Below are 15,563 nucleotides of genomic sequence, written 5' to 3'. Positions count from 1 at the left end.
TGAGAGAAAAGTATGCCACGTGTATATGCACACGTGAATAGGTGTATTGTTACACTGAGTTTAAAAATTAAGCTTTTTTTTTAACAGGTATTAAAATCCTGGAAGAAGAGCATATTCATACTCATAAGGCAAATATCTATTTCAAATCAAAGACCGCCCCCCCCATACTCTTCCCACATCTTCCCTGCAATGTCCCCAAGAAGAGGGAACTGTGACGCGACGAGACAAAGAGGCAGGGGAACGTAAGCATACCATTTTGATCTGGGTGCTGTCGGTGAGCTGCTGCACGGCGTAGGCGTCTTCCGTGTTGTACTGAAGCAGGATTGCCATCTGGAAAGTAGAGGCCTTTGAGGTCCCCCATATAAAAGGAAGAGAAGTGAAATTTAAATGCATGGAAAACAACTCCAAAAATACACAGCCTGAGTTTGAAGAACTTATTTACGAAATGAATTCTTTGAACAGAGGCAAAAAATAAAGCAGATCTACTTAAAAGGGAATACAAAGTGTGGAAGTTCCACCACAATGCAACATTTTCCTGAGAGACGTCATTTCCTACCTTTCAAACATTAAAATGACTTTGAATCATTTTATGATTCAAAGAAAAATGCATTTCTTCTAAAATGTTTTGTCTATGTAAACACACATTATTATATGCACACTCATTTTTATATAGACAAACAAACACATACCCATCTGGTATATACAGAAACATTAAGCATCAATCTTCAAATTTGTTCTTGCCCACCACTAAAGAAAATAGTCTCTTGGTACATTATTGACATAAACGACCTGCATACTGAATTCCATTATACTGATTTTTTTTTTAAAGATTTTATTTTTCCTTCTTCTCCCCAAAGCCCCCTAGGTACATAGTTGTATATTTTCAGTTGTGAGTCCTTCTAGTTGTGGCATGTGGGACGCCACCTCGGCACGGCTTGATGAGCAGTGCTAGGTCTGCGCCCAGGATCCGAACCGGTGAAACCCTGGGCCGCTGAAGCAGAGCGCATGAACTTAACCACTTGGCCACGGGGCCGGCCCCTGACATTTTTTATCCTAAGTACTGTACTACGTCGAGTATGAAATGCCTGAAAGCAGACCGCAGCGGCCCTAAGGCAGCCTTCAGGGAGCTGCACACCAGGCAGCATACTGGTTCTAACCCTTAAGTGTGTGGAGGGAACGGACGCCCACTGAGGTCTCACTCCTCTTGTGGGGGAGCCTGGCACCTTTCACACATTTCCCATGGGAATCCCTTCTCCCTTCTTTCCCATAATCCACAGCAGCAAGTAGAGAACCATGAACAGAAACCTTGGTCAATGAGAGCAACAAGCGACGACACTGTAGGCCTGCGTTAGCGCTTCCGAGAGCCACTGGTGCTTCCGGAGACTTCAGGATGCCAATCAGAAAAATGACCAGGGCAGGGAGGACGTCTCCAACCTCCAGACGAGCAAGGACCAACACCAAACCACTCAAAGAAATGCCCCATAGCCCGCGGTGCCTCCCCAGGGGCACACTGCCATGCCTCTCACCGCATCCTTAACACGCTGCCTTTGACTGTATATAAATCATCTCAATAAAGCTGATATAAAAACTGCCCAAAGAATCAGAAAAAATACCTTATTTGTTTGTACCTTATTTTTATTTAAATAAAAATACAAGGGCAGGGAAAGAGCAGGTGACAGCCATATGACATTGTGCCTGCCCTGGGCCACCTTAACACAGCAAACATAGCCCTTGCTAGGCGCCCACCTGGTCATAAAGGGGTGCTGAAAGTTTAGGGACTCAAGCACAAACTCACAAATTCTTCCATGTGTATTTGGGGATAAAGAAAACAAAATTTCAATTGTATAGTAATCTACATCCAAGTTGATAAAGACCTCTGGACCTGGTGTAACAGAATACTACACATTTTAACTATTGTATCTGGGTAGAATTATTGAAAGTTTAAATTAATGAGTAGATTTGAGTCTGAAAAACCCAGTATGAAGTTTCTTAACACTTAAAAACAGACAATTATTTTTATAAGCTCACCAGTGAAAGCTTCTCAGAAATTAAAACGAAGTAACTACTTATGAAACCCACTGTGCACAAAAGTTCAAGTAGAAAGAACCTGGATTCCTCAAGGGAAAAGATCTTAGCTGAAATTCTGGCTCTACCACATATAAGCTAGAATCCAGAGAAAGTAACTTAAATTAACCTGAGCCTCAGTTTCTCATCTATAAAATGGAAACATGAGTTACACAGTTGTTATTATTTAGTACTCAGTATTGTTGTAAGCATTGAGGGTTTTATTAATGTGAAACTCTGTCAAAGGAAAAGAACTATTATCATAATTAAATAAGAAACTCCAGCTTTTCAAGCTTCTACCCGGACACTTAACGTGCATCAGGCAGGAGCTGTGCCACACACGTACTAAATACACCATTTCACTTTATTTTCACACCACTTCTGGTGCAGAAGCAGGAACATCCCCCCTTTACGGAAAAGAAAGCTGAGGCTCAGTGTCATTAAGTAACTTGTCCCTTTGCCAGAAGGAACTGGAATTCAGCTCATCTGACTCTAGATTTGTTGCATGAATCACTGGATTCTGATTTCTACAATTTGTCTTAACTTCATTTAGATTTAAAAAAAATTCCAAAATAAAAAGGTGATCTTACCTGCAAAGTATATCTGTTTTTGAAGCAGTTTGTTACCAGTTCTCCTTTAGACAGTTGATATAACCATGTCAATTTTCTGCCACTGTGACGGCTAGCATAAAAAGCTGTGAACCGCTGGTAACTACGTTCCAGCTGGATAAAAGGAGAGCTTTATGTGAAATATATATCTCACTATATTCTACAGCCAGCATTTCTAAATAAAATACACTGCTCCAAAATTACAGTACAAAATGCTTAATAAAAGTAAAATGCTTCTACTTTTAGGTGTTTGACTCTCTTGCAAAGCATGTTAATTTAAGCACTCGAAGGTACAATCAAAAAGGGTAAGCAGGTCTCCTTACAATGCTCATCACAGAACCAATGAGGCTCTGCCTTCTAACGTAAATAAACATGTGAGTGGACATGAGTTGCGACATACAGAGCCAGCCTTCAGATGTCCTATCCTGTCCCTGTGCCATGTCACACGGCGGACCAGCGGGAAGGCCCTCTGCAGACACCGTCCGGATTGGTGGGGAAGGCTGCTGTGCCCTCCACACTCACGGAGCAGAAGACAAACCATCCTTACCTCCGATGGCAAGGCGAACGTGCAGGACTGCTGGAAGGGCCACGACCCGGAGCTCAGGACTTGAATACTAAAATCCACTGGGGGAGCAGAGGAATGAGAATCCAGGAATACATTTAATCAGTCTTATAAACTGAAAAATGCCACCAGTGCAGATAAATGTGGATTGCTTTTTATTAAAAGAAAACATATTAAATGAAAAATCCTGCTTCAATATAAAACTAAGGCTTGAGCATGTTTAACTTCAATTAAATTATTTTGTGCAATTAAAATTACTAAGGGGTAGAAGAGCCAAAAATTCTTTTCTTCCAAAGAGTGAGTTTTTCTTTCATTCCACTTCTAAGTCAGAATTATGACATCATATGCCTGTCTTGCTTCCTTTGCTTTAGTTTTCTGCCCTGAGTACCTTCAGTCCACACAAGGCACCCTGAGCTCACCAGGCAGAGACAGCATTAGAGCCCCAAACTCAAGAAGATGAATATCCCCAAAGTAAACGACTTCATCATGCTCTGTGTGGCACCCATCACTGTGAGCAGACACACACGCGATATACACACATGGCATACATCTAATCTACACATTCTAACAACTTCGTCATCAGAGAGCGGACAGTAAGTCCACAGGCACAACTGTCAAGTTTAACAACGGAACAGTTCTTTCAGTGTGCGAAAGATAAAAGTGCCATCTTTCATTTAAAAAGACTGCATCACCATATGATGGCATCAGCAGAATGTGCCATCCTACTGCTACAGCAGGACCTCGTAACAGGAGCCCAGCTGCGGCCTGGGAGGAGGCCTGGCACCCAGCCTCTCTCCCAACCCCAACACCAATCTGAAGCCACGAGGTCTTCAGTTTGACTCTGTTATCTATACGGCCAAGTTAGTTTCTTATCATTAAAAAAAACTGCTACAGTGGCTCCAAACTAAGATTAAAAACATTAATTAGAAATTACACTGTGCGTGGAGCCCCAAGCTGGCAGATGCCCAGGGTGGGGTGGCCACCTCAGCAAGTGGAAGAGGTCAGGACTCAGGACCTGGAAGCACGCCACCCGCTCAGCTCCGAGTTCCCTGGGGAAGGCTGACGTGCTTCCGTGGCTGTCACCTCCTACTGTCACATGGGGGTCATGACGAGTGCCGGGCATTTGGGAGGAACTTCTGTTTGTCTGCCCTTGAATTCCTGATAATGCATTTACTACCCTTAATATTCTGTCATTTCTCGCACTTGCTGTAAAGAGTGCTGACTTATCTGAGAACGTTCCTGTAAAAGCAGCTGTAAACGTGGATACTCACAGTCCAGCGGTTCTGAATTTGTCAGGTGCTTTTTGAACTGCTCATTCAGATCTTTGCTTACACCAATGTCTTGAAACATCCGCTGAAGTTTAGACGTGTACTCAAAACCACAAGCTTGCTGAAATAAACCCAGATAACTATCATATTAATTTCTATAGAAATATAAATGTATACAAGAAAATCTATAGAAATCACAAAACGTGACACATGCTTAATTAATTGTATGAAACTACTATTAAAGCTAGTAACATTAAATTGTATCTCATGGTACATATGCAATGATTAAAATTATCAAAATTATTAAAATTATCAAAAATGACACAGCTATAAACTAAGCAGTTAAGTCTTTACACACACAGTAACTATCATTCAAACATCTAAGAACAGGGATTTCTGACACCATGGTAGAATTTTATGTCTCTTATCCACTACTTACAGACTGAATTGTGTTCCCTAAACTCTCATGTTGAAGCTCTGCTCTCCAATGTGATGTGATTTGGGGGTGTGGCCTCAGGGAGATGCGGTCATGAGGGTCGGGCCCTTGTGACGGCATTAGTGCTCCGGTAGGAGAGACCAGAGAGTTCGCTCTCTTTCTCCAACATGGGAGGCAGCAAAAAGGTGGCCATTGGTAAGCAGAGAAGAGAGCCACCACCAGAAACTGAATTGGCTAGCACCTTGATCTTGGACTGCCCAGCCTCCAGAAGCGTGAGATCAAGTTCTGCTGTTTAAGGCCCCCAGTCTGCGGTGGTTTGTTAGCGCAGCCTGAGCAGAATAAGACACCCACATAACTATAACTTTAGGGCAAAGTGAAATATGCTCTAAGACATATAATAGCACTCGAAAGGCCAGCAAGCGCCGAAACAAATGCAGGCAAAGTGCAGAGGTGGCTGAATAACGAAAGAACTACTCAATAGCAAAGTACCACTGATGCTTCCCGCCCTCCTGCAGATACAGGGCTAGTGACAGTGAACCAAGCCCACACCAAAACAGCACGCTGACCAGCTCTAGGCCCACACGATGTGAGCACAGGCAGAGCCACTCTGAGCAGTGCTGATGCGTGAAGACAGAACCGAGGCCAAATGTGTGGGAACCAGGAGAGGATGCTTGACGGTGAGCACAGCAAGCCAGGCCCAAGGGAAGAGAGGCCCCACAGAGTGGTGGGGAGGGGTCGGGAAAGCAACTGCGGCCCAATGAGGGGAGACCTGGACTTATAATAGCTTCGGCGGGTTTTCAGCGGCGGAGCAGCAGAGCTCACACCGTACAAACTCCTTGTTATCTACTGACAAACGGCTTTGCCCAAGTGATAACCTGGAGAGGCTAAGAACCCTAACCATGACTTAAAAATTGGAATTTTCCAGGAAAAGATTAAATTTACCTTTAATTTAGAGATCATGCTTGCTTCAGCATCGTCACTGGCACTGTTCTGATGGACGAGTCTTTTGGCCAGCATCTTGGCGTAGAACTTCTGAAACACGTCTTTGTCCTCTATGTACTTGAAGACAACCATCTAGCAAAGGCACCAAGAGCACGCTTAACACACTTATAAGCCAACTGTCACCAAACACAAACCAGAAACCAACATACATGCTGTGTGTCACCGGCCCCGTATGCCAATGTTTGTAACGGCAAAAAACGTCGCCGCACAGTCTCTGAGGTAAACATTTTCATCAGCCCCTTAGAGGACATCAAGTTGGTCTAGACTCAGTACTAGTGAGGAACGTACAAATGCTAAAATCAGTGACTCAATTTAGGGAGTAAAATCACAGATTCAAAATAAAATAAATGATCCTACCACTTTTCACTTTTCAGACGCCTTACATAAATAACCTTAAAACAACTTGCCAGATGAAAGGCTACTGAAAACTGATGATTATTAAGCGTCTTACCACTTGATTGAGTGTATCTTCCAGTTCTGCCTCTTCTGGGTTCTTGGAACTGAAATTTTAAAAAAAGAAATAGTTTTAAAACAAATCAGTAAACATTTAACCAACAAGCACCATTTAGCTCAACTATCGCACCAGAATGTAGTTTGGAATGTTCAAATGATCCGTTCTCTTCCAATTAGTATGTGGGAAGGGGGGCAGGTGACTGCTTACCTACAACAGTCTGGCGATCTCAGACCATAACTGCCACGGAGGAATAGATTATGAAATAATCACTTAGACTATGCAAGATGAAACGCAACACAAGATACTTATAAAAACGTCCCCAAAACATTCTGAATGCACTTTTCCTTTAAGATAATCCATTTAAATATAAGTAAATGAGCTTCACTTTTCTAATTGCTTCCCACAATATGCTTTACTTTAACTTTGAAAAAATAAAAAGGCAAACAGTTTCCTTTTAATGGCCGAATAATGAGGATAATAAATAAGTTGAAACTACGACCAAGTGCTGCCTTCCAGTGCAGCTATGTCTACAAAACGGATGTCTGTCCCTTAACAACTGACTCATTCACTCTACTGTGTGAACAAATATTAACTGAAAGGCGATTTCAGGGTAAATGAATATTTTAAGGTTTACTACCACAGTTCCTCATAAGTAAGACCCCTATAAATTCAGGTAAAATGATGCAGCCTCCAAACAAGCTCTGAAGAGGTACTTCTACTTAAGAATAGACGGCTCAGAAAATCCAATCCTATTCTGCTCACCAACAGGCCAGGGCCGATCCTCTGCCCTGACGCAGTCTAGCCGGGTGCCTGCTCGACTGAGGCCCTGACACGTGCTCACCGCACACCGCGTTAGGACTGCCTCCCTTCCGTCTGCCTCAGCAGCTTAACCTGAGGAGGATATACCAGCAGACTTGACGGGGGCCATTTAAAAAAGCCAGTGGATAAAACAGACACTGTGCTCGGCCAAAAAAACTGAAGCCCTACTAGAATACCTCTGTATTTAAAATACTGAAAATTTTCATAACACAAAGCGTGAAAAAATGAAAAGAGGTCAGAAGAGGTATTTCAATTTAAAGTCCATTTTCATTCCTGAAATGAATACATTAGAGGACCTGATCAGAACTGCTAAATTACACATCAGACCAGCATTGCAATAAACAGAAAAAACCCAAATACTCAACTCACTGGCCTTGGGCAAATGGCTTTCTAGCAAAGTCAAAAGAGACAGCTATTGACCTTATCAAATGTTTTCCCATGCCCATCAAGAAGACCACATCGTTGTTCACACAGTTCTCTGTTAATATAGCAGATCACAAGCCATCCTTATATTCCTAGAGAGGGAAACTCTGTTCTGGAGAATTATTCTCTATTCACTAATAAATTCAGTTTGGTAATATTCTACTTAAGATGTCCACAACTCTATTCCAGGTGACATTTGTCTGTAGTCTTTTTCTTGGTATGTGTAGGTCTTCTCAGTCTTTTTCATAATGAGGTTATGTGAGCCTTCGAGAACTGTGTAAAATATAATTTACTAGTATCAAACCAGTGCAACCTTGGGGGTGTGGAAACCACTGTAACAACGTTTGCTGATTGACGTCTGGAGCAGCATAGTAAGCCCTGAGCATCTCTGAACTGAGAGAAGCTGGTCAAGCGAGAGAAGCCGAGGAAAACCACAACAAACACACAAACTAAAAACTCCAACTTCAAAAACACGATCTAGAGGAGAGAACCAGATCAGACAATGCTGCCTTTAGCTCTTAAGACACATATGTGTTGACTAGGAAAAATCTCAGTTGAGAAATGTTTAAACATGTAAGGAATATGAGACGGCAATAAAACAAACTCATCAATAGAGATCAATGTTAAAAGCACACGGAATAAGGAAATGCTGTCGTGTGCGGAGTCTTCCGCTTTCAGAAACAGCCAGTGGGAGCTACTGCAGCACATTTTCAACTGGAAAGTTAAGCTAGCCCAGTGGACAACAACTAGAGTGCAGAAGAGAAAAGGTTACTCTCTGCTGTAATCTGTGCCCCCATAACACCCAGTGTGACCCCCGCAAGGAGCTCTGTCAGCTAACTAAGAGTCACGCTGCCTGCGATTCCCAAAGACATTCTTAACGTGAGAAAAAGACGGTAGATTTAAAGTATTTTCTCAAAAGGCACAAAAATTACAATTTCATGTATGTAACACGCAATGTAAATTTTAATTTCTTATGTAAGAGCTGAGGTTTTAAAAAGGTTTCTTAAGGAGAAACAGGAAGTCACTAATACCTCTTCTTGAGCAGGGAGTCACAGTATCGGGCCAGCAACTCGGGCGATTTACTGGACGACTGAGCCATTTTGGTAACTGCATTGTTGTTTATGAAGCGACCACAAGCCTGGGGACCACACAGAACACAGTCAGAAGACAAGGTGCTATCTGTCGACCCCACAGGAAAGCCACAGTGCCAACACACCCACCTTGTCAAGCGCAGCCACGAAGCCAGCATCGTTGTTGAACGCTGACATCACCAGGGCATTGTACTTTTTATGAACATCCAACACTGTCTGTACATACATTTTGGGGTCCTTAAATAGGGGAAAAACAGAAACAGAAGCTGGTTACTGGGGATTAAGTTATATAATAATGTGTTACTATAACATATTCCAAAAGATGGAGATACTTCTTCAAAGAAGTTAACGAAGGAGATCAAGAAAGTTTTGGTTTCACCATCAAAACACAGGACATTTTGCTTATAAATACAATAAAATACATTCTCTGTACTCAAAATTAAATACTGATTTTGAGGTTGTATGAAAAAGAATGATTTTTCAAATTATTTGAAAATTCAAAGGGATCATAGAAAACGTAATTTTCAAAGTGACAGCTTTGTTAACCAATTTTTGTTATGGTTAAAGATTCAAATTCTGGACTTTGTTTTGCCTGGGAAAACCAGTCAGCCAGTAAGATGAGTAATCAGCCAGTTACCTAGAACTTAACTGGGCAGGTAATGCCAGAAAAATGGAGGGTTTGGGTCCAAGGGCGCACAGGCAAGGGGCAGGGGTGGTCAGACGGGGCTGTGAGGGTCTCACCAGCCCATCTTAGCAAATCAGAAGACTTGTGTGGGAAATAAAGGGAGTTAAGACAGAAACAGCCAGGGCCTGGGACACAACAGAGCACTGGGGCAGCCAAGAGGGAGCCTCAGACAAAGGAACAACGTAACCGAATGCGATGTAAACATCAGCCAGAGGAGAGGCTTCCGGAGCGATGCAGGAGGAAGACAGCAAAGATGGGGGACAAAGGAGACGGACCTGAGTAACAATCAAAGGAGAGTCCTGATGCCGAGGACTCACTGCACGCCAGACGGCACTAAGCCCCACACCAGACTGTCACAATCACCGTGAGGTCAGTGCCATTTGGATTCCCATTTTACAGATGAAGAAACTAAGTCAGAGGGAAGCACCTGGCCAAGGGCCAAAGTAAAGGTGGCAGAGTCAGGCTTGAACCCAGGCAGCCTGACTCCTGAGTTCAGCATCTCTTCCACGGCTTTGAAAAGGGAAAAGCCTTGGGTGACAGGTCAGGAAGACACACGCAAGGCAGGCTGACCCGCTGAGCCCGACCCAGCGCACTGGCTCTGTGACAGACGCAGCCCCAGTGGGAGGGTGCCACTTCACAAACGGGAGGCCTGGGTGCAGGGAGCTGAAATGGTTTGCTAGTGTTTCCAAATTCCTGACAGATATTAATCCCCAGGATTCAGGAATGAGAAACCAGAATTCCCCCAATTCTAATTATTCTGCATTTTGATAACAGTTTACTTGTTTTTAAATAATAATGAGTAGCCATTAAGAATGAATCATTTTTCTACGATAGTTACATGAAGAGTTTCAGAGGTTTTCTGTAAAAAAAAATATACATATATATAATAAAAATGCAAGGTTTATCATTAAGAACAAATATATTGTGACAAGATGCTAATTTTAATAACATCCAAAGTGGCCTCTACCTGATACAGACATTTGATAACAGAAAACATTAAAAGGAAACCTAACTAAATAAATGCCAAATATTGAAATACTGAAAGCTAATACCACATATATTTAATATTTAAAAATTATCTATATTAAAATGTTAAAACACACACAGCATTAACTGCCCCAACAGATAATTTTGCTGTTTCACAACTATTCCAGATGTAGAAAAATGCCTTCCATTTTGCACTGATTTGGGCTCAATCTTAAGAGTGTATCTAGAAGCATCTTCCAGTTGGCATATATCTTACTTCATATAAACTCCTTTCTTTTTTTAACAACGAAACCATTGTCTACTTGGTTTAGTTTTGGTTTTGCCATTGAAATCAATATTGCTTTTGCCAACTGAGATTTCAGATCACTTTCTGATGTCATGTCAAATTATTTCACAACATATTTTTCTCTTTGCATTTCTTCTGCTGAAGTATTTACAAAGAACTTTAGCCTACAGAGAGAATCCAAACACTGGAAAATGCCGGTAAACATTATCGGGTAGTGTTCGAATAAAGTAACATCCAAGGTTAACAGCATTACAAAGAATAGCATGTCACAACTGCTAATTTAAGGATTTACTTTGCTTCCAAAACGTGCTACTTCTTGGAACAACACTCACAGGATTTATGTAAAGTATATTATGTATATAAACATATTAGTACTTGTTTTATTTGCAGGAATGACTCACTCTGAGCAGCAGAGAGGCCCACACACACATTATAACTTGGCATCACCTACAAAGGGGACTGATTAGATTGCACTTTTTCTACTGGATGCTCTGATCCTGGTTCCAGAGACGACGACTAACCTTGGACTCTCAGCGTCAGCACCCCTGCCCTTGCTTCGGACTGCATCAATGGATTCCTTTTAACCAAGAATGTCTCTATGGTGACTATGACGCTTGCAGGAGAATTATAATGCTTTTCCCTGTTTTCTTGATTTCTTGACCAATTTGTCTCAGATTTGGGATTTGGAAACATATAAATGTCCCAGGAGATGCCAGGAAGGAATTGCATATGGAAAGCCAAATGTTCTCTAAGGGCAACAGAAGTCTTCACACTCCAAATCCAAGATTCTTTCTACAGGAGAAGACCCAGCCAGGAGTCCGGCGGGTGAGAAGTGAGGGTCTGAATGATACCCACTAAGAGAAGAATGTGCTAAAGCACTGAGTCTCCGAAATCTGAATTTAGCATCCAGAGAGAAACCACTTAGGAACCTGGCAAGTGCAGATGGAGACAGGAATACACTGGAATAAAACTGAGGAGAGAAGTGTAAGGAAGGAGTAGTCAGCAGTGCCAAATAGAGAACAGACGTTCAAAAGGTGAGTGACTTAGCAATCAGAAGGTAAATGATGATCTTTAGGAGGTATTTCAGAGGGCACCAGACTGCAGGTTATAAAAGCAACAGACGTAAGGAGACAGAAAAGATCAGTTGGAGTAAATGCATGTTTTTTAAGAAAATGAAGATCTGTGAATCTTTGATGTTTAAAAAAATGAACAGAGTGGTAAGTGGTTTGATTCATGACCATCCGTTTTTACTCAATAGTACAGGAGAGCTCTTTGCATGTAAGAAACAGGAAACCTCTCAGGGCTGGTCCCCTAAGAGATCTCATCTAACTCCTACATGACTTCAGTCGTCGTTCTTGTGCCAAGGCCTGTCACATTTGTCTCTAGACTAGACCAGACCAGACTTCTCCCTGAGCTCACATGACCTGCCCCTGGATGTCCCATGAGATCCCCAAACTCTGCGTCAGAGCTGACCTCTTCTCCTCCAGGACCCTGCTTCTCTTCTGGATTACTCTCTTTCTCCTTTTCTTTGCATGTTTTATTGCAGAAAAAAAGTCAAATATATTCAAAATCACAAAGAATAGTAAAATCCACCCCACGTACTCATCATCTAGCTTCAACAATGATCAAATACAAAACCTGTCCATTACAGAGTCTAACACTCTCTCTAATTTCTTCTCTCCGTCCTCACCATAACCAAGCCCATGTCATTTTCCATCTGAATCACTCTAACAAACAATGGGAATACTCACAACTCTTCCTTTTAATCTATTTTCCACAAGGTAGCGATTTTTTAAAAAATGGAAACCTGATCTTGTCAGTTTCATGCTCATTATAACCTTTCTGGCTTCCTCCTGCCCTCAGGACTAAGGCAACACCATTACTATGGCTTCCAAGGTCTCCCACAGTCTGGCCGGCCCAGTCCTGCCCTTTCAGTTTGACTTTGTGCCACTTCCCCTCTTCTCAAGTCACATCAGACTTCCTGCTTCTTAGAATGAGTCGTGTTCACACCCCCTGAGGGTCTTGGCTCTGTCTAGGATCCTCCTGTGCCCAGCTAGCTCCACTCTTTATCAGTCTCCAATACCTTCCCAGGGAAGCTCCCTGAACTTCAGGACAGTTAGGCTGCCCTGCCTACAAAGCCCCTAGACGCCTGGAATGCTAGTCACACTGCGAGCCAGCCTTTCTTCTGGACGTAGGCTCCAAGCAGCCTGCTGGGCCCTGTCTGTCTACCTTGCTTACAACCACTGCACTTCCGCATGCCTAGGGTAGCGGCATTCACCAAATACTTCTTAAACGGCTAAACCAGAAAGGTAATGATAATCACAACTGAATTATTACCTTTTATTCCATACACTTCCACTAAAAGGAAAATTCTAATGACCAATTCCACAAAGAGAAAATACCCTTTAGGAGCCTCACGTAACTTCTACTTTGTCATCCTATCTTAAAACAGTAAAGCACATGTGGCAGATGAAGAGGTCTGAGGGCATTAACTCCCGGAGAGCTAGTATATACGAGACATGATTTCTCAGGATCATTTGTGACCAGAAGTGGTATCATAACATTGTCAAAAGAGGTCTATTGGAGTGCGACAGGCTCAAGGGAGCACCTTTACCATTTCATGAACACAAGCTGGTGCTCTCCAAGCCAGCGACATCTGACCAGTCCTCGGAACCTCCTCTCACCTAGAGCCACCTCTGAGGCACATTCAGCACCCACATCTCTTGTCCAGCCGGGACCACAGAAAGCAGATCCGTTACAGGAGCTCTAGCAGTTCTAGGAGCTGGGGCCTAGTCACCATCACACGGCACACAGGGCCTTGCTCGATGCCGTTGATGTCGTCACCTTGAGATCGTTTTTCTTTGAGAAGGAAAGGGAAAGATAGGAAGTCTCACTAATTAACAAACACACACCATGCAATTATTTGGGGGCAGTATAATTCTTCTTCCCCACAAACATCAGCACTCGGTCTTTGGAGTCACTACTATAACCACACAAAACACAGAGAAGCAAAAAGTTCCAGAAAAAGAACAATGACAAACCACTAACTACAGAGAAAAACAGGTAACAATTTGTCAGCACACAGCTTACCCTCCTTGACAGCTACCTGTGGACACGCAAACCCTCGACGGGCTTCCCCCCACTGAGCGTGTTTCTCATGGACTCCCTCCATCACCAGTCTGTGTGCGCGCTCAGGGAGTAAAATTAATTTTGATACTAACTAATGGGGAAAAAAAAAGAGAGAGAGAGAACCAAAAAACTAGGGGACAAATGGGAGGCCTCAAAAGTCTTCTGGTAAAATGGTCTTGCATTTTCTTAATGGGCTTTTTCTACTCCCTCATCTAACCTCTTATGATAAAAAGAAAATGCCAGTTTTTCTGAGAGTGGTTTAAAGTTTAAAATACCATGACAAAAACCTCAGCAATTTAACTAGTGCTCTCTATCCCCATCACTATGCCTTCTGTCCACCTGCCACTTTTTGCTTCAATCATTTCTATTTATCTGCGATCATGATTCTGAGTCACAGATCACAATTAACAAATCTTTAATCTCACCATTTTTGGATTCCATAAACTTCTACAAAGTCCTGGTCGCCGGTAAGCAACTGTGGGCTTTCACCTTTGACCCTGGCCCTCATTACTCCCCAGCTTTCCCCTTGTTCTGGCTCACACTACACTTCCCTTCCGTCCAAGGTGGGGCTGGAGTCCCTGTGTCAGCCCCTTGCATCCACTGTCACTGCTGAGGTGCAGAGTGATCAGAGGTGAAAATATTAAATTTTGAAAGTGAAACTAAGTTAGACTTGCCAGGAAGAACTGTGACTTCTCTAAGGGGAAGAATGGTGTTTCAGAAAATAACCATTACATTGGTTCAGAAACAGGAGCAGTGCAGAGGGCAGATAGGCCTGGCTGGGGCTGCTCATCTCAGTGAGGGCTGGGCGGCCGCAGAAGAGCTCGGGGTGGTCTCTAACTGGCCTTGAGCAAGCGGGGGGCACTTCAGGACTTAGAAACTCATGGCAAACATTGCACTCAAGTTTAGTCTGACGTGAGTATAAAGTCAGATTCGGGTAGAGAGAGGTTTCCACGATGGGTCTGGGGTGAAAGGGCTGTAGTCCTCCTCACAGATGAAAGAAAGAAGGCGACATTCGGGATACAAAAATGAAACAGGAATCTTTTCATAGCCTGGTCATCCTAGACAAAAAATGGACAACTGAGTACTTCTTCTTCTAGAGAAAATGTGTATTCTCTTCATCCCATGGCAAGACAGAAAATAAATTCACGAATTTTTACGTATATGCTTTCTGAACCAATTTACAGTGTATATGCCAGTTTTCTGCATAATCAAATTTGTTGGTTAGACTTACTGTACAAAACTGCTCCCCTTTCTCCTAAAACAGCTCTGTGATCCCTCCTCTTTCTTTGCCACATCGACTGCATCAAAACAGGCATTTTTTTCCTTTTGTTTTTTAAAAAGATGTTTTATTACAAAAAATTTTCGAAAACATTCAAAATAAGAATAGTAAAATCAATCTCCATGATCCACCCCCCAGTTTTAAGGGATAGCCTATAGCCATGATAGTCTAGGATTTTCTTATCCTATCCTCTTCCTATTATTTAAGATTTTATGGAGGTGTATTCTTTCTCTTTCGACCAGACAAAGCCAGGTGAGACTCCACATGTAAGGTTCCCTAGCTAATTAATTTTCTTCTCTCACCATCATCCACAGAATGGTGGAGTCAGGACTAAGTTGTCTAAGCATTTTACTCCAGAAGAGAAAGGGAATCTTGGATGCACATAAACGAAACCTAAATCTGCCAGAAGCACCTAGCAATGTGTTACTCTGTTTATTCAGCTATAAATTCATATAAAATTAAGTTCTTAT

The 15,563-nt window shown here is 42.5% G+C and overlaps 1 protein-coding gene across 1 annotated transcript in view; it reads right to left on the bottom strand.

Moving 5' to 3' along the window:
- Positions 1-15,563, bottom strand: part of CUL1 (cullin 1) — a 112,082-nt gene that overhangs the window by 6,976 nt on the left and 89,543 nt on the right. The window contains exons 10-17 of the mRNA XM_046669318.1: positions 8,857-8,964; positions 8,668-8,774; positions 6,392-6,440; positions 5,881-6,012; positions 4,506-4,623; positions 3,220-3,296; positions 2,655-2,786; positions 253-345 (exon numbers count right to left, since the gene is read on the bottom strand). Coding sequence (XP_046525274.1) covers positions 253-345; positions 2,655-2,786; positions 3,220-3,296; positions 4,506-4,623; positions 5,881-6,012; positions 6,392-6,440; positions 8,668-8,774; positions 8,857-8,964 — 816 coding nt within the window. The remainder of the gene's footprint in view (positions 1-252; positions 346-2,654; positions 2,787-3,219; positions 3,297-4,505; positions 4,624-5,880; positions 6,013-6,391; positions 6,441-8,667; positions 8,775-8,856; positions 8,965-15,563) is intronic.

The sequence above is a fragment of the Equus quagga genome, chromosome 8, assembly GCF_021613505.1.
Source record: "Equus quagga isolate Etosha38 chromosome 8, UCLA_HA_Equagga_1.0, whole genome shotgun sequence".
Classification (NCBI taxonomy): domain Eukaryota; kingdom Metazoa; phylum Chordata; class Mammalia; order Perissodactyla; family Equidae; genus Equus; species Equus quagga.
The sequence above is the reverse complement of the archived record's forward strand: the minus strand, read 5'-3'. Positions and strand labels throughout refer to the sequence as shown.